This window comes from Schistocerca cancellata, chromosome 1, assembly GCF_023864275.1.
Source record: "Schistocerca cancellata isolate TAMUIC-IGC-003103 chromosome 1, iqSchCanc2.1, whole genome shotgun sequence".
Taxonomy (NCBI): domain Eukaryota; kingdom Metazoa; phylum Arthropoda; class Insecta; order Orthoptera; family Acrididae; genus Schistocerca; species Schistocerca cancellata.
In genome coordinates, this window is record NC_064626.1 from 848,016,390 (window position 1) to 848,041,526 (window position 25,137).

The 25,137-nt window shown below is 39.2% G+C and overlaps 1 protein-coding gene across 1 annotated transcript in view; it reads right to left on the reverse strand.

The window, feature by feature from the left end:
• LOC126162461 (transcription factor E2F5-like) overlaps window positions 1-25,137 on the reverse strand; it is a 73,667-nt gene that overhangs the window by 19,813 nt on the left and 28,717 nt on the right. Inside the window, exons 5-7 of the mRNA XM_049918991.1 lie at window positions 15,778-15,906; window positions 14,570-14,779; window positions 14,027-14,183 (exon numbers count right to left, since the gene is read on the reverse strand). Coding sequence (XP_049774948.1) covers window positions 14,027-14,183; window positions 14,570-14,779; window positions 15,778-15,906 — 496 coding nt within the window. The remainder of the gene's footprint in view (window positions 1-14,026; window positions 14,184-14,569; window positions 14,780-15,777; window positions 15,907-25,137) is intronic.

A 25,137-nucleotide genomic window follows, 5' to 3' on the forward strand; every position in this document is an offset into this window, starting at 1 on the left:
CAAACCACGGGGCAGTGAATCTACGGAACATGCATTACTGGTCTGTGGATAATCCTTGCTGGCTCAGACAGGTAGAGCGACAGCGACCGTGGACTGTAAATGTATGGTGCGGAATCATTGGCAACTACCTCATTGGTCCTCACTTCATTGCAGGGGCCCAAACAGCTGCAACATACATCGCGTTTCTACAGAATGATCTGCCAACGTTACTCGAAAATGTCGCACTGGAAACGCGTCGACGTATGTGGTATCAGCATGATGGTGCACCTGCACATTCCGCAATTAACACTAGGCTGACCCTTGCAGGGTGTCTACGTGGACAAAAAAAAAATTATCCCGGATTTTTCCCGGTTAAAAACACAATTTCTCCCGGATGAAATTACGTATAAAGCGGGTGAAAATACAATTTCTCCTGGATGAAATTACGTATAAAGCGGGTGAAAATACATCCGTGTTAAGCAACAGTATACTTTCCCTCGGGCTGTAAAACCTATCAATCCTTTGAATAGTGAAGGTCTTATACCGGCTGAGGACGTCCCAGCACTTAAGGAAACAGGAAAAACAATGCGTTTGGAAATATGTTTGATGCGAGACAATATACACAGATTTTATTTTCGTAATGCAAAAGTATATACAAAAATTCCACAAGTTACAGCATGGTAGCTTCCGAAGCCTTAAAAAAGAGATTGCGTTGAGCGATGCACTTTTGCCAGCCAGTCATAACTTATATGACGCGATCTCGCTAGCGAATGACGGCATTTATTCAGAGCACGAGAGAGACAGGCCACGGCGCGTACGTTATGAACGTGGGCCGAGCTCGCTCAACTCAGCAAAGTGCGTTTCTACACCGGTTAACGTAACTAAATGTGTATGTACGAATGTGAATTGCATCGACTATTGGAATCCACTATTCTTAGTCCTACAATGATAGGAAGTCCAGAGGCCTACTAAAAGGCTCTAATTTGGCAATTAAAATCATACCAAAATGATTATCAGTTGCGTAAAGCACCACATCTTCTATGAAAGGAGAACTGTTACGAAGAAGAGACTAAATGCTGTAAACGAACGGTTATACCATTTCTATCGAGAATTTATTTTAAATTTTGTTGTACGAAGGTAATCAGTAAGACTTCATAATAACGGATTCCGGTACAAGACGAAATTCTTGTTAGTATGCACACACCCAGTTGCGAGTTAACAGATCTAAATACACATTTTGCCCGCTGAGTTACGGGAACGAGTGAGCTCAGGCCATTCTTCATGACGTACGCGCCGTTGCCTGTCTTTCTCATGGGCCTCAATCAGTGCATAATACATGTTATGAATTCAACCACTAGCAGCATCATTGTTAAGTAGCACAACCATACAAAGACAAAAGGTTAATTGGTTGAAGTAATGTAAGTATCTTCACGAAAAGCTGAACTTTCACATATAATATTGGGCATTAACAATGTTTTGCTGCTTTTTCTCGAAGGGCGTGGTTAGGCAGGAACCTAAGAATGCTTCGGAAACTAAACTGTTGTATTTGATGTATTTCATACATATACTTTCGTATTACGCAAACATGCAGTCCAAATGCCGATGCGAATCAAAGATCTTTCCAAAACGCGTTGTTTTTTTGCTGGATTTTGTTTCCTAAAGTGCACGGAAGTATAAAACCCCTAAACTTTCCATAAGCCATTTTCCAATAACACTATTTAGTTTTTATTTCGTGATTATAGCTGCAGCGACTTAGGAGAACCATTACAAAGTGAAGTTTATACTTAGCTGTAGTCCGTGTCATGTTTTCTCGACGAGTGATGCATCAACTTTTACATTGTTTTTATTCGAAACACTGAATATACTGCACAACATTTAAACACCCACTGACGTAAGGCTGCGAGCACTCACAACAAGGTCTAGGGATCTTTGACAGCATTCTGCGTTCTGCCTGACTGGGACTGGAGTGGCAATGAAGGACGGGGCAGAATAGGAGTCACTATGGCGTCAGTTGGTCAATGCAAAGCGATCCAGTGACTGCATGAAGTGGGAAGAGACATCGCTGCGAGCTGAGGAGGCGAGGTGAGATGACCAAGCCAGCAATCTATCACACGAAAGACGAGCCATCACTTTCAGCAGCTAACATCGTTACATGCCTATTCAAAATCCCAATTCCGTGAAATGCCGTAATAATACAGCCGCTGTTACCATGATTAAATACAAATAAAACAATTGCCGTTTATACATTCAATGCCAAAAACTATAACTTGGTATATGTAAAGAGGAAAAAAACGTCGAGACAGTATTACAGGAAAATACTAGCTGGCAAATAAGTGGTAAAGAAAACATTATGTAAGTTGGTCAATAATTAAAGAAGAAAAGTCTGGAGCAAGAGTCTTGAAATACGAGTTTATTGAGCCTAGTAGCATGTTCTTCAGATGATCTTAGACTACCGTGTAGCTAGCACGTTTCGGTTTTTTTTTTGTGCTCTATCTTTGCAACAAACATTGGCAAATACAGAAGCAGTTACTAGAGCGCACTCCGCAACCTCAACCTCAAAGTTCTCCAGCCATCAGATCACGCAAATCTTCAAGGACAAACGTTCCGATTCAATGGTCCAAATATACAGAACTAGTCTGGAATGGAAATCCTTAAATAGGTTTTACAGGGCATGTACAAACTGAATTATCATCCAGAGTGTTTCCTTTACTGCGGACTTGATTAGCAGAAAAATATGGAGAGGGGGCTTGCAAGTACGTCAAAGAACAGAAAGAAAACATAACGTGAAGACAACAATAACAGCTGAACAGGGTTTATTACGTTTCTAGGTACGGAGGGATGCATAAAAAGCGACATTATCAATGTACTGGAAGTCAAGTAAAACCATATTTTAAAATTAAGCGGGTAAATCATTCCTCTACAAGTAATTCAACATGTACGCTGCTACAGAATCTAGACTTTAAATTAAAATCGGTATATGTACAACAGAAGGTGTACCAAGTCCTAAAGCACTTCGGAAATTTTACACACAGTAGAGCATCTCAGCTGTAAAATAACTGGGAGGCCAAGTCGTTCGTAACCGGCAGACTTCATAACTTAGTAATTGTGGATGGGAGATGAGAGCAAGCAACCAATAGCAGCCGATAGAAAGAGAGAGAGAAAGAGAAAGAGAAAGAGAGAGAGAGAGAGAGAGAGAGAGAGAGAGGGGGGGGGGGGGGGGGGGGGAGGAGAAGCCTCATGGTAAGAAATAAACTAGAGCGAAAAGGTGGCGAAGCCTTCAGAATTTTGGTCGATGAGCGCGGTGCCCTTAATATCTTTCGTCTTTATAATTGAGGTGCTGTTCTGTACATGTAAAATTAGCTAGAAACTTGCAACAGGTTACTGGAGTAAAACTGGTTGATACGTCTTGTCATTCATAGTTTCTTAAAGGGTCAACAACGCAGCGCTACTAATAATATCGTAATTAACGCCGATTGTTGCTTGGCAGAGACAGTGTTGTCAAATGTGCCTCGTTCGATTTTCAAATCACACTAGTCAGTGTGCTCGGGTCACCTGTTGAATTCAGTTCTGCGCACGTGCGGGGCAAAATTTTATAAACTGACAAGGTAGGTGTCACTGTGTCATATTTCATTATGCATAATAATGAGGCACAGCCTTATTTACATCCACCGTTGTTCTTTCTCCAATAAAGGTTGCCCACCAACAACCACTGCGACTGCGCCATGTCTATTGGTTTTCAAGATAGCTGGCTGTCAGATCCAGCATTCAAGGACTGGTTGGTGAAAGTACCTACAGACCTTTATAGTGCTAAATGTGGATTATGTTCAGGGACCCTCATTAACATCCGTACTATGGGAAGATAGGCTCTTACAAGTCACATGACAAAATCCAAGAAGCACGTCGCAAAAGCAGCTGCCATGAGAAGCACAGCAAGTTTGTACATCTACACCCGACCGGCGGCGACCACTTCAACCCAGCAGACAGATTCTACTTCCACTACCACATCTGCGGATTCAGCTGGGTCAACAACAGTGGCGTTGGCCGCTGGAATTGTTGCGCCTCTACAGAAGGATGTCACTGCAATGTCAAAACCCGTGGAATACTGTGGTGTTCGGAGTGCATCGTTTCACACAAGTCACTGCGTAGTGTTGCTTTTCCCCGCAATGTTCCCCGACAGTGAAGTAGCCAAGAGCATGCGTTTACAAAAGGACAAAATCGGTTATATCGTGCAATATGGACTAGCTCCCTTCTTTGAGTCTGAAATTAAATCTGACCTTGTAAACGCATCAAGGATTGTTGTTTGTTTTGACGAATCCTTGAACAAGGTGTGCAAAAGAATCCAGATGGACATTTTAGTGCGTTATTGGGACACTAAAAAAAGTCTAGTGTGCACCCGTTACTATGCATCGGCTTTTCTAGGTAGTTCGACGGCAGCTAAACTACTCAAGTCCTTCAAGAAAAAAATTCCCGGCGAAGCAATGAAAAAACTTTTACAAGTATCGATGGACGGCCCTAACGTCAACTTCGCGTTCTTAAGGGAACTTAAAAATTTTTTGAAAGAAAATGAAGGAGTAGACACCGTTTTACTGGGAATTGGAACGTGTGGGCTTCACATTGTTCACGGCGCCTTCAAGTCCGCAATTCAAGAAACACAGTGGATGATAATTCAGTTTTTACGTGCCTTGTAAAATCTTTTTAAGGATGTCCCTGCCAGAAGAGCTCTGTATATTTCGACAACGGAATGGGAACTGTTTCCCTTAAAGTTTTGCGCGATCCGATGGCTGGAGAATGTGGAAGTTGCTGAGCGAGCTCTAGTAATGCTTCCGTTTCTGCGAATATTTGTTGGAAAACTGGAAGAAAAAAACAAACCAAAATGTGCTAGCTACAGAGTAGTGGAGGATCACCTCAAGCACAAGCTACTTGGTCTGAAAATTGCCTTTTTCAAGACTCTTGCTGGAGACTTGACACCTTTCCTAACGGATTTCCAATCTGATTGGCCGCTAGCACCATTCCTCCACTCTGCTTTCACAGAGATAATGGAGACAACGATGACACGATTTGTCCAGCCGACGAAGATCTCGCTGTCAGTTAATTTGAACAAAGAATCCAATCTTTTGGGTGTGAACTACGTCAAGATTGGGTTCACCATCAAGAATGAATTCAGAAAGTACAGGTCTCTCACAGCTCTTGAAATCGCTAAGTTCCGGAGCGAATGCAGAAGAGGAATGATCAAGCTCGTGTCAAAGTTGATGGAGAAATCTCCCTTACACTTTAGGTCGACAAAAGCTGTAAGCTGCTTTGATCCCACAATAGCGTGCAGGGAGGCTGGTCCCAAACGATTTCATTCCTTTCTACAGATTTTGGTGGAGAGCAATTTGATGAACGGCGTAAGTGCCGATAAAGCAGAAGCGCAATACGCTTCTGTTGTAAAGAAGAACTGCAAAACAAAATTCGAAACATTCAACAAAAAGGAGCAATGGCTAGATGAGTTCTGGATGAAATGTCTCAAGAACCAGAATGCAACGTGCCACGAGCTGCAGAAGGCAATGGAAATCGCGCTCACAGTCAAGCAGCTGCGGAGCGAGGATTCTTGGTGAACAAATAGTGCCTCTTCGAGAATATGAGGAAAATCTGTAGTGAGTAGAAGACTGGTGTTTGAAGTCGAAGGAGTGCCTGTAACAAAGTCCCTTATACACTCTGTAAGAAACTCACGAGATCGACATGCTGAAGACCTCAAAAATCGAAACGATGAGTCATCCAGGAAAAAGGATCATCTGACTAAAAGGAAGATTATTGATGCTGAAATAAGACAGCTTAAAGAGAAGAAGGCAAAACTTGAGGGGACCATTCAAAACGCTCAGATAGAGCGACAATCCATCACAGAACAAATCAATGCTCTCACACACAGCTCCAAGTGAGTTATTCTCCAAGGTCAATTCCTAAATTACAGTATTTGTTGTTAAACATGGTACTTCCTTCTAAATTATTTGTTTTATTGTCTAATAATAATTAAAATGTTTCTTTAATAAAATGCTTTTAAAACAAATGAATATGATAGCATTATTTATTTTAAACTGCTAACTCCCACAGATGTTCAAATATACATTTCAAACAATAACTTTCATGATTAAAAAATATTTGAAAAATAAACCTAATTTAAGAAATTAAGTATTAAAATAAAGACCGGAGCAAAAATTTAGCACCACGAAAATCCGAAAAGAAAGGACTGTACAAATGCACAAAATATTTTACGGAAAAAATCTCTTATTATTCTAAAATGAAAGACAGTAATTAAAGGTCTTTAACAACGATTAAACCGCAAGCTTTTGTATTTAAATAAGAAATAATAAAATCAGAAAAAATGAGGAATGGAAGAGGTAAAAGACATACTTGTCCTTACTGAAAGCAAATTTTAGAGCGGGGAATATAGTAGCTGCGCTTGACACAGGTTTTCGCTCTAAAACTGGACTAATTTTGTACGAGAGCAAGGTACAGATGTCCCGCTACCTGTCGCGTGACTGGTGCTGCCTTCTGTTGTCCATTTATAGTATTAGTAGCGAACGTTCGGAGACGAAGATCCAATTCACCGGCAAAAAAGTAGAAAAGAAGTGAACTGATATTGCTCTGCATGCCAGAACACTTCATCTTTTCTATACTACAGAAAAGTCGAAGTGCTCTGGCATGAAGAGACTTGTGACATTGCTCAGTAACATATTATTCACTTGTTTTGAAGGTCAATTATACTATTTGCCATCGATTGCATAATTTTTTTATCTATGAAAGAACAACATTAAATATGAAAACTAAAATGACGCTCTGTCTTTTTTTAACGTGTGTTACACGTTAAGTCATATCAAATACAAATGTGCGGTAAAATTTTAAATAGTGGCATAAATTACTTATCTTCTGGGCCCGAAATTTTTCAAATGGCTGATCCTCAAGTGTTACCGGTATGTTTTGAATGAGAGTTATAACGCCCTGTGATTTAAGAAATTCACTGCAGATTCTCACACGTAACATACATCATCTTGCGTGGAAATTTACTTTCAAAGTAACGCTTCTCAAGTCACTATTCATAATATTTTCCAGTGATCTGTTAGAAATGTAGACAATTGCGAAGCAAGCACATCGAATGCACGTTAGTTGTTACGGACATAGTGCATAATCTTCGACCTAAAGCCTTTGACACTTTTCAGTGTCGGCAAACTGGTCTGTGCATTGTGTAAATTACTCATATTCTACGCAACTAAACTTTTATTTTGGTGTTATTCTCTGATTAATGTTTCATTGCTGCAGTATTATTCAGCAGTAGTGGGCTAAAGTTCTTTGTCAGTGTATCAGATCTTACACCTCAAACCTACAAAAATTTAACTGAAATCTAAAAGAATGAAAAATCCCGGAATTCTAAAAAATTCCCGGGTTTTTCCCGGATCTCCCGGGCCGTATACACCCTGCCTTGACAGGATGTTCGACGGGCATTTCATAGGACATGAGGACGCATAAATTGGCCAGCTCGTTCTCCTGATCTTACACCTCTGGACTTCTTTCTGTGGGGTACGTTAAAGGAGAATGTGTACCGTGATGTGCCTACAACCCCAGAGGATATGAAACAATGTATTGTGGCAGCCTGCGGCGACATTACACCAGATGTACTGCGGCGTGTACGACATTCATTACGCCAGAGATTGCAATTGTGTGCAGCAAATGATGGCCACCACATTGAACATCTATTGGCCTGACATGTCGGGACACACACTATTCCACTCCGTAATTGAAAACGGAAACCACGTGTGTACGTGTATCTCACCCCTCATGGTAATGTACATGTGCGTCAGTGAAAAAGACCAATAAAAAGGTGTTAGCATGTGGACGTAATGTGCTGTTCCAGTCTCTTCTGTACCTAAGGTCCATCACCGTTCCCTTTGGATCCCTACGTAATTCGGTGCTCTCCGATACACACAATCAAACAGCAGAGGAGTGGTACTCAAGCGTCAACTTTAGGTTACAATATCTCCGGATGTAATAAACATTTTACAATTCAACAAACGGCACTGATTACGTATTTGTTTATATGTTCAGATGTGCTAACAAAACTAACAGGGTTCCATTTAAAAAAACGTAGGTTTGTGTTAAAAAACATACTTCCGTGCATTTTTGTATGGTTTGTATTAAACAATTACACTAGCCCCTCTCCTCACGTTCGGTCTGTGGAATCTATTCGTTAGTATTTGATGTGCAGGCATATGATTGGTGATGCCCATACGGCCTAGCAAATAGTATTGCTGTTTTCTTAGAGTGAACATACAAGACACTGATATGCACGTACCTTTTCATCAAATGCCATGAGAAGGCTCTAAGGAAGCAGTTTTGCTGAATAACTTAAATCCCACCCTCTTCATCAACTTCAAGCACCAGACCATGCTTGCTTTGAATTCTGCAACACATACAGTGCCTTCATTTGAATAATTTATCAAGTATTCCGGAGACTTCATTGTGTTTCTCTTGTATATACTGAAAACCAACTGCTCCAACTGATGAAACCTTCCCTGCTTGGGTCCCCTGAAAGGCTGGTATGTAGAAATGGAATTCTTTAATTTATTCTTAATCTGATGAACATTCACTTCTGCAACACCAAGTTTTCTTCTTACTGCATGGTTCTTTGTGGCCTTTGCTTCATGTATCACCATCAACTTAAACTTATCATAATGTTGTCAACATTAACCAATTGTAAACTGAGAAATCTTAGATCCATGTTTATCAACAGAATCACAGCTGTGATATGCATCCATTATAAACTACTAAAATTTATTGTTTTTTTACAGCCCTGACAATCTAAGCAAATTGAATGACAATTGTGTGTTGTCCTTTCTGTTCCCTACTGCTGAATCCACAGAAATTTATCACTTTGCACTAACAGTGCACTTCATCACTGGCAGCCTTTAAAATCAACAGTGTTGTGAAGCAGTGGCACCTTTAGTCCCAATGTTGAAGCTAGCTGTCCATTTGTGGTGTTATACTTTGAACATTCTATGCGAACAGTTGTAATCAATTTGTCTCCTGTAGACATTTATACTATTGATGTCTCCCTGTAAGGTCAGTTCAATTCAGACTATAATTGGATTCGGGCATACTGCAGTTTAAGTGTGGTAGATGCTCATAAAATACAAAGTATGTGGCATGCATTCTCATGGTTGACACAAAGACGAAATCTGCTGCTCAGTTACCACTGCCTCCCTTATTCGTCCTAGTACTCGGCCAGGCTAGTGCCTTTCAAAATGCCTGTACCTGGACTACATGAGGGAGGTGGTGGGTGGGTATACGAAACGGGTCTTGCACCTGGGCCGACCACAAGGAACAACCCATAGGGTGCCGACTGGGAATAAAATTGGAATAAGAATGGTCATGGATATTTTATAGGTTGGGTGGGCAATGAAACACTACTCTGGGGGATGTAGACAGGATTTTGGGATGATATCCCTCATTTCAGTGCATCACGCAATGTAGTTGAAGCCCTGGAGGAGGATGTGGTTGAACTTTTCAAGGGTAGGTTGATACTGGGTAATCACAGGAGTACTGGCTAGTGGCCAGTTAACAGGTTTACCGGTGTCAGAGGAGCAGATAGCATGGGTACTTACTGGATAGTGCACTGTCTGTATGCAAAGGCTCTGGTAAGTTGCCATAAGATGATGCCATGTGCGTACCCATGGCAGGACCACAGATTTGTTTGTACATATGGCCTTTGAAGTAATTACATAATTATGGTAATGAGACTAATAAAGAAGAGGTGCAGCAGGGGTGTATTTAGCCAGACTAAGATGAAATCCCAGGGAAGTTCTGGATTCCAAGTCATATGGAAAAGATGGACAGTGGCTTAAGGGATGGTGAGTGAATGACGACTGAAAACATGCAGCAGAAATATGGATGCGTATACCTGAAGGTCATAATAAATGGGAAAATCTAGAGGCAGTCTTCATCCTGCAGTGGACATCTATCAGCTGATGATCATTAAAGGAACTTGTGGAAAGGACAATGTTAACCACCCACATTTTGTGGTACTTCATGTAAGCAATGATGGCATTATTGAAAAAGTGACACTTTAATTAACCAGATGATTAGTGTGAAAACAACAGTATCTGTATTGCTCCCACTGGAGGTTATGCCCCTGCCTTCCTTGACCTATGAAATGACCACGACAGTTTTAAGAGGACTGGAAGCTTCCTTATGAAACTGTAAGTTGGAGCAACTTGGTATTTTCGTATTTACAGAGGACATACTGTAAATCAAAGCAGGGACTGACTGATTCTTAGCTAAGCCCCAAGTTTGTAGCCCACTATTCATCACATTGATACATCGCAACAGTGTTTCAAATTACACCTACACATACATCACTAACTAAATTACAAAACGATTCTGTTGTCCTAAATGCACTGAAATCTCGCTCTGCGACTAACTGATGGTTGAAATTAACTTTCCTAGTCAATTAAAACTGTGTCATTTGTGGACTAACACACAATATCTACCTTCCATCAACTTTATGAGATGCTGCCAATGACAATCCCTAAAAGCTTCTTAGACTGTGATGCAAATCAAACAACAGACAGAATTTTTGAACACCACAGTGTGCTACAGACTTTCACTGCTGGGTACATCCACTAAACCTGCAAAGACACAGCAAATACAAACTTGCTCAGATCACATTCCTAGATACAGCACACCCTTTTTACTATGTACAAAGGTGATTATTGTGGCTTTACAGGAACCTCAGCGACATACAACAGATGCTTTATGTTTCCATCAAAAAAGTTTTCATCATGTTACGTGGTTATGTAGAAATGTATGAAAACAGTAGTAACTTTGTGGCAGGCAGTGATGGTCTTCAGCCTTAACAATCAGAGAATTAAAATGTCTAGATGCATTCCCAACCAAATTACTGGCACACTATAAAATAGTCTCAAGCTGTTGCAGATACAACCTGGAGAGAGTTACTCTCAAGCAGAGTCTGGTCATGAATAACGATGATTGAAAATGGTTTCTTTCACTTTTGAATACAGAAAAATCAGAATAGGGAAGGCCTACAAGAGAAATGCAGAAGTGCATGTTTCAGGCATTCTTCAGGACAGACCTACATTTTAATGAATTTGTGGACCGGTGTATTACGATAAAGAAGGCAATCAAGGTTTTTCTTTTACTGGAATTTCTATATTCTTTTGAGAAGCTTATGACATACAAAAAGGAATACAAACGTCTCAAAAATGAGATCGACAGGAAGTGCAAAATGGCTAAGCAGGGATGGCTAGAGGACAAACGTAAGGATGTAGAGGCTTATCTCACTAGGGGTAAGATAGATACTGATTACAGGAAAATTAAAGAGACCTTTGGAGATAACAGAACCACTTGTATGAACATCAAGAGCTCAGATGGAAACCCAGTTCTAAGCAAAGAAGGGAAAGCACAAAGGTGGAAGGAGTATATAGAGGGTCTATACAAGGGCGATGTACTTGAGGACAATATTATGGAAATGGAAGAGGATGTAGATGAAGATGAAATGGGAGATACGATACTGCGTGAAGAGTTTGACAGAGCACTGAAAGACCTGTCGAAACAAGGCCCCCAGAGTAGACAACATTCCATTGGAACTACTGACGGCCTTGGGAGAGCAAGTCCTGACAAAACTCTACCATCTGGTGAGCAAGATGTATGAAACAGGCAGAATACCCTCAGACTTCAAGAAGAATATAATAATTCCAATCCCAAAGAAAGCAGGTGTTGACAGCTGTGAAAATTACCGAACAATCAGTTTAATAAGCCACAGCTGCAAAATACTAACACGAATTCTTTACAGACAAATGGAAAAACTACTAGGAGCCGACCTCGGGGAAGATCAGTTTGGATTCCGTAGAAATACTGGAACACGTGAGGCAATACTGACCTTACGACTTATCTTAGAAGAAAGATTAAGGAAAGGCAAACCTACGCTTCTAGCATTTGTAGACTTAGAGAAAGCTTTTGACAATGTTGACTGGAATATTCTCTTTCAAATTCTAAAGGTGGCAGGGGTAAAATACAGGGAGCGAAAGGCTATTTACAATTTGTACAGAAACCAGATGGCAGTTATAAGAGTCGAGGGACATGAAAGGGAAGCAGTGGTTGGGAAGGGAGTGAGACAGGGTTGTAGCCTCTCCCCGATGTTATTCAATCTGTATATTGAGCAAGCAGTAAAGGAAACAAAAGAAAAATTCGGAGTAGGTATTAAAATCCATGGAGAAGAAATAAAATCCTTGAGGTTTGCCGATGACATTGTAATTCTGTCAGAGACAGCAAAGGACCTGGAAAGCAGTTGAACGGAATGGACAGTGTCTTGAAAGGAGGATATAAGATGAACATCAACAAAAGCAAAACGAGGATAATGGAACGTAGTCGAATTAAGTCGGGTGATGCTGAGGGAATTAGATTAGGAAATGAGACACTTAAAGTAGTAAAGGAGTTTTGCTATTTGGCAAAATGTAGACTGGCAATGGCAAGGAAAGCGTTTCTGAAGAAGAGAAATTTGTTAACATCGAGTATAGATTTAAGTGTCAGGAAGTAATTTTTTCTGAAAGTATTTAAGTGAAACATGGACGGTAAATAGTTTGGACAAGAAGAGAATAGAAGCTTTCGAAATGTGGTGCTACAGAAGAATGCTGAAGATTAGATGGGTAGATCACATAACTAATGAGGAAGTATTGAACAGGATTGGGGAGAAGAGAAGTTTGTGGCACAACTTGACCAGAAGAAGGGATCGGTTGGTAGGACATGTTCTGAGGCATCAAGGGATCACCAATTTAATATTGGAGGGCAGCGTGGAGGGTAAAAATCGCAGGGGGAGACCAAGAGATGAATACACTAAGCAGATTCAGAAGGATGTAGGTTGCAGTAGGTACTGGGAGATGAAGAAGCTTGCACAGGATAGAGTAGCATGGAGAGCTGCATCAAACCAGTCTCAGGACTGAAGACCACCACAACAACAACAACAACAACAACATGACATTATAACAGCCTGGTGTTAGTATACTGCCTTCTTAAAGTGGGTTTGTTGTACTGCCTCCACGCCTTGCAAGTTGGACAAGCGCTTTGCAGATCTAGACACATGGCCACTGCTTTGTCACAAAAACAAAATGGTACAGCTTTGTTGGGTACTATTATGACATTAAATATTGGTAAATGGAAAAGTCCCATCGGGTAGACCGTTCACCTGGTGCAAGTCTTTCGAGTTAACGCCACTTCGGCGACTTGCGTGTCGATGGGGATGAAATGATAAGGACAACACAATACCCGGTCCATGAGTGGAGAAAATCTCCAACCCAGCCGGGAATTGAACCCAGGCCGTTAGGCATGACACACTGTCGTGCTGACCACTCAGCTACAAGGGGCAGACATTTAATATTGGTGGTGAACTAGCACAATCCATTTGTTGCCAGTTTATAACTGCAAATTCTGGTTATCTTTTCCACTGTTGGATTTAGTATCTGCAAACCTTTTTAATATGATGGTTCTCAGCCAGCTGTTCTATTTTTGAGTCTTCCCCATCTATGGTCAATACAAAATGTCTAGTTCCATAATGGTATTGCAATGACAATATCAGAGATTGCAAAAGAGGTGCCCTTAGCATAAAATCTGAAAATGGTATATAAATAGAATCAGTTTCAATGAAACACAATGTTGGCTTTTGCAGAGTACAAATGTAAACTGTCTCACACAATATTCAATCTTAAGTCCATGCAAAATCCTGTGAAACATTAATAATAAAAACAATTCATCATCTGAAATCAACAGTGCAGAGATAAAGCATTAACAGATATGTGTAAGATGGACAGTCTCTAAGAAAATTACTTTCTTTGCAACTACTCTCCCATGACAACGAGGCAAATAGAAAGATAAAAAAGAGGCATTTCGAAAGAGCGTTGAACCACTCAAAGTTTCCCTATATCTACGGGTCTGCAAAAACATTAAGTTTACCGTGAAGTAGTATCACTACAATAATGTAATTGAAGCAGTTTTTGAGCCTCACCAGTGCCATCACCAGATACAACATCACTGAGAATGATATCGGGCTCCAACAATTCCATATCCAATTCTACGTCTAGGTCTAGTTTTGGATGTTTGGGTGGTCGCCCTGGACCTCTACGACGTTTAGGGCTTGATGGTGACTGAGATACTTGTTCCTCCTGTAAATTAGTTATGCATATTTAAATACCACAGATAACTTAATTCTTTGTCTTATGTAACTAAAAAATTAAGTTTACAAACACAAGTTACTTTGAAAAATAAAATTATAGAAAAAGCAAAAGCATTGAGAACTGTCAAGAGCAAGGAGAGATAGCAACAGAACAAATTTTTGAATATTTCAAATAAACAGAGCCCTGTGTAAGTTATTCAGAATTAAAGGCACAAGGCACATGTATTATTTCAGATGCACAACAGTTCACATCCCATTCAATATGGTTTATAAAAGACTGTTCAAAGAGACTAAAATGATTGGTTCTATGTAGTTGAACATACATTTGTAAGTCTACGTAGTTATTTATTACGCTTTAGAGAAAATTATAATTACCTGTGTAGTGGCTGCCTGCCTAACAGGAACTTTGGCCATTGTTGTTGGCAATGTGCCCTTCTGCGGTGAACTGCGCAATCTTGTTGTACGAGAAGCAAGAGCAGTACCAGCTAATGTTTCTGGTGGTGCTTTCATAGCTGCTTTGTATGCTTCTAACTTTTCACAGGCATCTGTCAATACCTGCTCTTCAGTCATTGTCCCACTGGTGCCCTAATTGTTAAAAATTTTAAACAAACTCTTAAAACACATCTGACATGAGCTCGTGATACAAAAACTTATCTAACAGCCAATTTGGCAATTTGATACTGGAATGGAAAAATGACAAAAAATATCCCGAGTAAGACTAGAAACAAAAATGAAGTAAGTGAAATGTCATAAGGATGATCATTACATAAAACACACAGCCAACTACAAGTTTCAGAAGAAGGGAAATGTTTCAGAGGCAGCTGCCAGTCCTTTCTCATCCAGCATTTTTCAAAATTTTTTAGTTAGCATTTTCCTCATCCACCTAGTAAGTTATACCATACATGTTTGAAGAAAGAAAAATCTAAGTAATTGTTATAGATACTTTTCAACAAAGGCAAACCAAATGAAAACACAGTTCTATTAAAATCCACAGCATTTTATCAATATGCTGTAAGCTAACAATACTGTATAAATCCCGAGTGTCCAAAGGGTGGGATAGATTAGAATTCTAATTAGTATCACAACAAAAGTTTAAATATGACAATTGACCAAGCATGGAACAGGGCATGGGCATTTACACCCCACTCCCCTCCCCCCTTACACAACAAAGAAGCCCAAAAACCATTCTCCATATGAAATTGATTGCATGAGCACAACAATCTTGGATTCCACACAGACTAAAGATACTGCACCCTTACTTTAAAATTCCTGTGCCCCATATTATGCAAATATCCTAAAAAAGCTAATAGTTATAGGGACCTCATCCCATTTTAAGTTTTTAAGTAATAAGAAACTACTGTACATGTAATCTTTGTAAACACCAGTAACAAGTAGGCTTTTTCCAATCTCAATTTAATTGAGGATACTTGTTAGTATAAAAATTTAAATTACTTCTAACATTCCATCCTGGATTTTCCATTGTTTCATTAAATTACTTCTAAACTAGTTATACTGACTCAATGAGCTATACTAACAGCTCCTGTCATTACTTGCAAGTATATTGTTCACAGCCACAAAGTTACCTGTTCCACATTGTCCATGCTTTCTTCTTTAATGTTCGGCTCCTCAATCTTCCTGTCAACCAGAAGAACCGATATAGGTCCTATAGAAGATTTAAGGTGTATTTGATATACGGGTTTACCAAGTGGATCCTGCAAAAGATTGCAATGTTTCCTCTTTAAATTTCTCTCATTACATCAAATAAGTTACAACAGAAGAAACGGGTAGGTCCTCAGAAGAGAGGGAAAATTCAGAGGAAGTGGTGGTTACAAAAGAAATATTGCATTACAGAATACTGAAAAGTCAAAGCAGAACACCTGGGCAATTTCATCTCAAGTCATACAGGTCAAGAGTGAATGCGTCACACCACTATTTCAAAGTTTGCTGAAAGAAAAAAAATATATGTTGAAGTTCCACATGATACCTCTCCAAAACTACAATATTTCGGTTTTCTGACGATTTCTTGAACTCTACAGACCTCTAAGTGAGAGTATTTGTGAAAATGTTTTAATGAAAGGGAAAATTGGAAAACTGTAATAAAGAAACCAAATATGATTAATACATACATACTTCTGAGCCTTCTCCCCCCCCCCCCTTTTTGGAAAAATAAAGTATGAAAATTTGTAACTTTCTGCAAACTTCAAAATTATGGTTTAAAAATATGAACAGTCAAAGGATGTCAACTGCCTTGAGAAATGATGAAGTGGAAGGACTGCTAACTGTCAGCTATGATAATTAATGTATGAAATTCTTAAACTGTCAAAATTTATGATTATTTAGGAACCATTTTCTCAAAAAGCCCCACCCTAAACTTTCTAAAAATTTCATGGAATGTTAGTTGATCATTGTACTTCGGGGATGTACAATCAGAGCAGTCAATACTTGCCTGCACAAAATGCGAGATTTTTTTTTACAGATATCTAGCTCTATTCTCAAGGTCAAAAAGTCACGGACACTTAAATATTTAAATTGATTGCTGATTTTAAATAAATGTCATCCAAAACTGGTATTTCTGAATCAAAATAATTACTTTACAACATTATAATGGAGTGGGAAAACAATCCATAAATTTATTCAAAAGCATTTTATAACAAAAATGAGATGGAATACTTATACCAATTTTTCTTTTTATGATATTATTCACAAATTATTATTGTCTTCTGTCATGATTTTACTTCATGACTCCCCATAAATTAAAATTGCCTACAATGTAACGATCAACACTTCACTGTTGAAGAATTCATTTGTTTTTCTCTCTTCTTTATCTGCTTCTCACTGAACTTTTATAGCCAAGCTGAAGTTGCACGCGGATAAGGATGATCCAACAAGAGCAGTACTTGGGAAATGGGAACTGCACACTGATCTTTTGATGATGGCCATTTGAAAGCATTAGCAGGACCATGAGGTATCATGGAGGAGACAGTTATCTCGCAGCTCAAGAGAGACACTTATTATCTGTCCCACCCACAACTGATAGTCACACACACACAAGAAATGAAAAGTCTTCTAATGTAAACTGTGGTCACTGCATTTCATGCACAATAATAGACTGCATTTCAAGGAGAGCCATTCTTGCAATGTGTGTGCTACTTCGGGATGCAACCCAGTAGTGACTTGACTGAATTCCTACCATAGGCTTCATAGCAGACCACGGAATTCCCTTAAGGTATTTTCATTTAGAATTAAGAGTTTCATATTTGTTACCAAGGCTGATATGGTGTGTACAAATCCAGGAGCATCTCTTATACACTGAAGAACCAAAGAAACTGCTACACCTGCCTAATATCGTGTAGAGGCCCCGCAAGCACGCAGAAGTGCTGCAACACGACGTGGCATAAACTCGACTAATGTCTGAAGTAGTGATGGAAGGAATTGACTATGAATCCTGTAGGGCTGTCCATAAATACACAAGAGTACAAGGGGGTGGAGATCTCTTCTAAATAGCACATTGCAAGGCATCCCAGATATGTTCAATAATGTTCATGTTTAGGGAGTTGGGTGGCCAGTGGATGAGTTTAAACTCAGAAGAGTGTTCTTGGAGCCACCCTAGCAATTCTGGACATGGGGGTGGGTGGGGGGGGGGGGGGGTGCAGTGTCCTGATGGAATTGCCCGAGTCTATCATAATGCACAATGGACAAGAATGGGTGCAGGTGATCAAACAGGATGGTTACGTATGTGTGTCAAATCGTATCTATAAGCATCAGGGGTCCCACATCACTCCAACTGCACACACCCCACACCTTTACAGAGCCTCCACTAGCTTGAACAGCCCCCTGCTGACATGCAGGGTCCATGGATTCATGAGGATGTCTCCTTACCCGTAAACATCCATCCACTTGATGGTATTTGAAACAAGACTCGTCCGACCAGTCAACATGTTTCCAGTCATCAACAGTCCAATGTCGGTGTTGACAGTTTCAGCGAGGCGTAAAACTTTGTGTCGTGTAGTCATCAAGTGTACACGAGTGCACCTTTGGCTCCGAGAGCGCATACTGATGATGTTTCGTTGAATGGTTTGTGCGCTAACACTTGGTGATGGCCAAGCATTGATATCTGCAGCAACTTGCGGAAGGGTTGCACTTGTCACGTTGAAAGATTTTCTTAAGTTGTCATTGGTCCCATTCTTGTAGGATCTTTTTTGGGCCGCAGCGATGTTGGAGATTTGATGTTTTACGGGATTCCTAATATTCACAGCACACTCTTGACATGATTATATGGGAAAATCCCCACTTCATCGCTACCTTAGAGATGCTGTGTCCCACTGATTATGCACAGACTTTAATACCACAGTCAAACTCACTCAACTTGATAGCTTGCCATTGTAGCAGCAGTAACCGATTTAACAACTGCGCCAGACACTTGATGTCTTTTATAGGCACTGCCAACTGCAGCGCTGTATTCTGCCTGTTTACATATCTCTGTATTTCAATATGCATGCCTATACCAGTGTAGCATCAACAGCTTCATGCTGAAGATTAAACCTTATTGCAAGATGTTTACAGAGAACTGTTACCCCATCACATTCACTTTTTCCATGAACTGTTGCTGAAAATATCCATTTATCTGTCTAATTCCTGTACTGCAGTATTGACCAAGCTCAAAGCTGAAAGCGGTTTTTAAAATGAGATGCTACACCATCAGTCACATACACATGCTTAGGAAATGCTTGGCCTCTAGCTGCTATGTCATCAATTATCAATACTGACAGCATAGTGTGCATGTGCACTCTCATGAATGAGATAATCACCGACAACAGCAAAACAGAGCAATGTTCTAAGGAAGTGTGCAACACGTGTGAATATTGATACCTGTGATGTGTGCCAATGGTAACTTTGAATTTTCTTCTGCAAGGCAACAGACCAAAATGAAGAACTGATGTGTCAGTATTCTGGGATGCAGCCTCTTTCCTTCTGCTATGACCTGTCTCTGAATTCTACAGATATGATGGTGAGCTATTCCTTTCAGGAGCTAATGCCTAACCTCTGTAACAAACTTCTCTGGCTCTAGTGTCTTCTTCACCAACTCTCCACCCTCCCACAGTACATAGGTTACATTGTTGTCAGTATCCTGAAGGTGTAATGCTTCTTCAATAGTCGTCACTTCAGCACCAGGACACACTGCACACTCCTGCAACCAGGATTTATCTTGTGGCTCTTGACATACACACAAAAACATCACATCCATCTCCGTGTACTTCTTTCCGTAACACTGCTTATGGCGAAACAAACAAGTTTCAAATTAGTGCAGTAAATACTGTGCACAAGTTCCATCACTGGCTGGCATTTTACCCATTTTGAACGTAAGGAGTACAATTTTGTGAGACCAGTTACCGGTAATTTGGGTTCTCCTGTTTCTTTAGGAGATTCTTCTGTTATTGATCTCATATATCTTTTACCTTTTTAACTTTTTCATCACTTTCACTAACACAGATAACATCACCCTGGTTAGGACTTTGCCTGCTGCAATGTTTGCCATCACTTAGGTAATATTCCAGAGTAACAGTAAGCATATCATCTTGCAAAGAATCCCCACAGTAAAATCTGGGCATGCCCAAATTCCTTTGTAATTCTTTATTTTACGAGCATTTGAAATCAAATAATGTAGGAAGTGGGTATGTATTTCTGTATCTGCTGCTTAGAATAGCTGATATCAGTGCCGGGAACTGTACCTTCTCAGTAATGGTGGCTGCTGAGATAGTAGTATTTAGGTTTTGAAACCACACATCACGTTTCGTGCACATATCACTATCTTCAGGTTCAGTACCATGTGCATCTATATTACACAATTCACAAAGTTTTGAAGATGTTGCTTGTGTAAAAATTGTTTCAATTTCTCCCCTTTTCTTTGCATACTGTTTTCTTCTTGGGCTTCTTACCATTCCTGGACGTTTATGGGGGGATATAGTAGGGGCTACAGCAGAAATGCTAATGTTCAATGCATCAACAACTTCGCACCCAGGAATATGAACATCTGCACTGTTCTCCAGTTTCACATTCAGATGATAGTGATTGTTCAGATGGGTTGTCAATAAATTTCTTCTTGTAGTGACTGTAGCAATTCCTGCACAATGGATACCGTTACTTGAAGACCATGATATTTCTGCAATACTTCTGACAGATTTCCAACAACTGTGAAGTTTTTCTCACTCTTCTTAAACACCACCTTCTTGCATCTTTTTTATAGTCCACACACCTCACTCTTTGACTACTGTATTTCCTCACTGACGTATCAAACAAAAAGTTCAACCCAAACACAAATCTTGATGCAGAATGGTTTATGTGCAAGTTCTTACTTGTTTGTTACAAACAGAAGAGCACTGGAAACAGTGCTGCCAAAATGCATATTTTAAACTAGAAATTCAGTGATGTGAAATATGCAGAACATTGAAAAACTTTTTCCAGTTTACACAGAAAAATATTGCCCACACACAGAAAAATATCGCCCAATGTGTTCTGACTACTAACATATGAATCAAATAATATTTTGTTTAATTCTCAAAAGTTTTTGAGTAAATAACTTGTAAAAATGCATTTTTTTTACATTTTTGGTAATGAATATTTACATAATACAGATAGCTGGAGCCGAGAAGATACTGTTTATAATTACAACAGTAGTATCTGGTAATATGACAGAAAAGATAGTAGTGTTCTGTGACTTCCCAAACTTAAAAAAAGTGGAAAAATTAACTTAAATTTTTAAGTTAAAGGAAGCCCATAAGTGTGCGGGTGTATACTGAATTTCAACACACTAAGATGGGAGCTTTAATGCGAAACATCTGCCAGGTCTCCAGAACGTTTGGTTTATTAGTTATATATTTTTGTTATCTACTGTTTTAAGAGTTATTTACAAAATATGCATTTTTCAAAGGACTGTACGATTTACAGAAATGAAGATAACACGAAAATACTTTATTTCTGAACAGTTATGATATGGAGGTCCAATAGATATTTTTTCCAGAGAAATTCATGACCATGAGTTGACATGATCTGTGTGATTTGAGATGAATTCACCCAACTGACATAATGACTGTACCTGTGCCTTATGTTTATTGTCCTGGATAGTGTGATACCCTTCTGCTAAGTACGATATTACTGCAATCCCTAGTGTCCAATTCTGACAACACAGTGAGAACACTACAATTGTAAAGTGCACATTATGAGATGCAAATCCAACAGAGGTGCAGTAACAAACCACGACACACTCCAGAAGAGAACCCGCTATTTGTGGCTGCCTCTTAGGCCACATGCTATGTGAGCGACAGATGTGGCCAACAGCTTCAGACAACAAAACATGACCACTGGTATAGCTATGGAAGTGGCCTAGGTTGGTGGTGTCCAGCTCACTGCTTGTCATCCGCTACAACAGGCAATGTCTGAGTTCAAATGTTTTTGAATCTTGTTGCTGCAGCACGAGTGATAGTGACAGCACCAACTTCAGCTAGGAGTCTTCTCTGCAAAGCACTGAAGCGGACTTGGCGGCTGCTATGAAATACTTATAATTCAATTTAAAAACTATCAGCTGAAAAAATTTGATTCTTTCGCAACTTACAGCTTGATATCTTTGCTTGATAAACAAATGAATTTCTTTATGTTATTTGTCATAGTTATTGTGCTGCATGAAACTTGAGTAAATGACTGCACGGAATTTGCAGATGCACGAAATGCACTGTGTAGACTTTGCATATAGTTCAATTAGGGTCACAAATTTCTGCAAATGGAACGTAGTCAACATATCAAAATTGTACTTAAAGTTGGGAACAGAATGATACCTCTCTCATTTCTCAAGATTTTGGATGGTATATGTGGTGGATGGGTCACACATGCTGTACGGAATACCATTCCTGTACATCACAAATCATGTGGTCCTAAAAATAGTCAAATTTCATGAATAGTTCATACTGAAACGAGTTTTTTTGAAAATGGCAGCACACAAAGGGGATGTATTTAGTCATATGATTAACACTCTAAATGTTTCGGTCAAACGTCTGAGTGGATCAAAAACAAGACCCCCCCCCCCACACACACACACACGGTAATTAAGAAAAACTTAATTTGTCATTCGAGAAAAAAAAATTAAGTATTTTATGAACAGCTACTGCTAGCTATGTAGATGAACTGTCAAACAGTTCACCTCTTCAAGGCCTATCCATTTTGTGAATAGAAAGATCCATTAGTACGAGGTTTAACTGTCAAGAAAAGCTTTCTTCAAATCAAGTACTACATTTAGGACAGTGAGAACAGATGACTTTAGAAGGCAAATGATATGTCAATAAAACAATGCTTCCTGAATAATACTTGAAAATGAAACAAATTGACCAAAGGTTTTGTGTAATGGTTTGTCTGATAGGAAAAGCCTCCCAGTGCTGGGATTGACTTTTTGAAATCACCTACATGGTTGTGTACGTGAAGATCCCAGCTATCACACACATCAGCCATTCGCCCTGGTGGGCTCTCACTTCTAAGCAACTGACAAGAAAATTTGGTATTTTGCTTGATGCTAAGTAGTGTTACAAAAGCAGTAATACATAGACTGGTTGCTGCTGTAATGGATAACATCTTCACATGCAGAAGGTTGTGGGTTTGAATTCCATCATGTGCATTAATTTTGTTATATTTTATAATCTTTACTGAAATGACTTTGATCATTATTTTTTTTCATTGTCACATTTTAACCACCATATGATTTTTTTCCATTTTTCTCATTTTTTCTTTGTATCAATTATTTTTACACTCAGAATTTATGTAAACGCAGATTTAGTTGTATTATCTATTATAATATTCAATTATTTGAAAATGCTGACCAATTGGTTAAAAAACAAAAGATGAAATAATTATTTATATTGACTGTGTAGTGGTGTGAAAAATGTATTTTTCATTACAAGACGTGCATTTTTTGGCATGGTAATCATCGTACAAGCATTTAAAAAAAACACACACAGCCTAATTCCTATTGCTCTATGGACAAAATAACGCAGATGAAGATTTAAATGACATAAGGAATAAAAAGTTATTAAAATTCAAGCAAAATAAGGAATAGAAATAATTAATGCAATAACATGGCTGAAAAAAAGGGATGATAAAATGGAAGAAATTAAATCAAAATTAATACATATAATCATTCAAATAACATGAACAACGATTTTAAGCAGAACAAGCATCATATGAAGAAAAATGAAAGCAAATGAAGAAGTTGATATGATGATCAAAATGATGTAACATAGGAATAGAAATTTAAAAAATACATTTACACCAATTAAATGAATAAAAACAGTGATCAAAGTCATTTCAATAAAATGATAATTAAATCTAAACACTCACCTGCCGACAGGTGGTGTTGATGTACATCTGAGCTCAGATGGATAGTGTGTCTGCCATGCAAGCAGCAGATCCCGGGTTCGAGTCCTGGTCGGGGCACACATTTTCAGCTGTCCCCATTGATGTATATCAACAACACCTGTCAGCAGCTAAGAGTTCCGATTTAATCATCACTTGATTGTAGAGAAGCTGCACAGTCAACAATGGTATCAGTTCTTTCGGGAACATACCATCTCATGCCATCTTCATACATTTCAATAAAGATTTAAAAATAAAATTTAAAGCACCTGCCAGGTTTCAAACCCAGACATGCATGCGATTGCACCATGCAACCAGTCTATGTAATACTACTTTGACGATACAGAGAGCCAAGCAAAATTGCAATTACCTCCCCCAATCAATTCTCGCAAGCAAGGGCCAACTTGAGTGTGTGTGTCTAGGTGTTCGTGTTTTATTAGGAAATTAATGTGTGTCCTATGTTTTATTAGGCATTTAATGTGTCAGAGTACTTTGGCACGACAATCTCAGTAGATGTCTCAGATTGTTTGCTGATGATGCTGTCATTTACCGTCTTGTAAAGTCATCAAAGGACCAAAACGAATTGAAAATGATTTATGTAAGATATCTGCATGGTGCGAAAAGTGGCAATTGACTCTGAATAAAGAAAATTGTGAAGTTATTCACATGAGTACTAAAAGAAATCTGCTAAATTTCGATTATGCGGTAATTCACACAAATTTGAAGGCAGTAAATTCAACTAAATACTTAGAGATTACAATTACAAATACCCTAAATTGAAATGATCACATAGGTAATGTTGTGGGTAGAGCAAACCAAAGACTGCGATTCATTGGCAGAACACTTAGAAGGTGCAACAGGTCTACTAAAGAGACTGCTTACACCACACTTGTCCGCCCTATTCTGGAGTATTGCTGTGCTGTGTGGGATCCGCAACAGATGGACTGACGGATGACATCGAAAAAGTACAAAGAAGGGCAACTTGTTTTGTATTATTGCGAAGTAGGGGAGATAGTGCCACAGACATGACACGTGAATTGGAGTGGCAATCATTAAAACAAAGGCGTTTTTCATTGGACGGGATCTTCTCGTGAAATTTCAATCACCAGTTTTCTCCTCCGATTGCGAAAACATTTTGTTGGCACCCATCTACACAGGGAGAAATAATCATCACGATAAAATAAGTGAAATCTGGGCTCGCACAGAAAAATTTAAGTGCTCGTTTTTCTCGCGCACCGTTCGAGAGCGGAACGGTAGTGAGACAGCTTGAAGGTGGTTCACTGAACCCTCTGACAGGCACTTTATTGTGAATAGCAGAGTAATCATGTAGATGTAGAGGCTGAGACCTTAAAATGTATTCTTTGCGATGCCATGTAAAGAGTGTAGATACAACTTAGTACATCTAACAGGTGACACGACTGTAACTGTGTCAGTTAAAATTAAGAAATTGCCAGGTCCGAACCCGCAACCCAGAAGACTTCAGATTACTAGTCAAAGATACTACCACTGAGCCATATACATCTCCATAACAGGAATAGTCATTCTTCTGT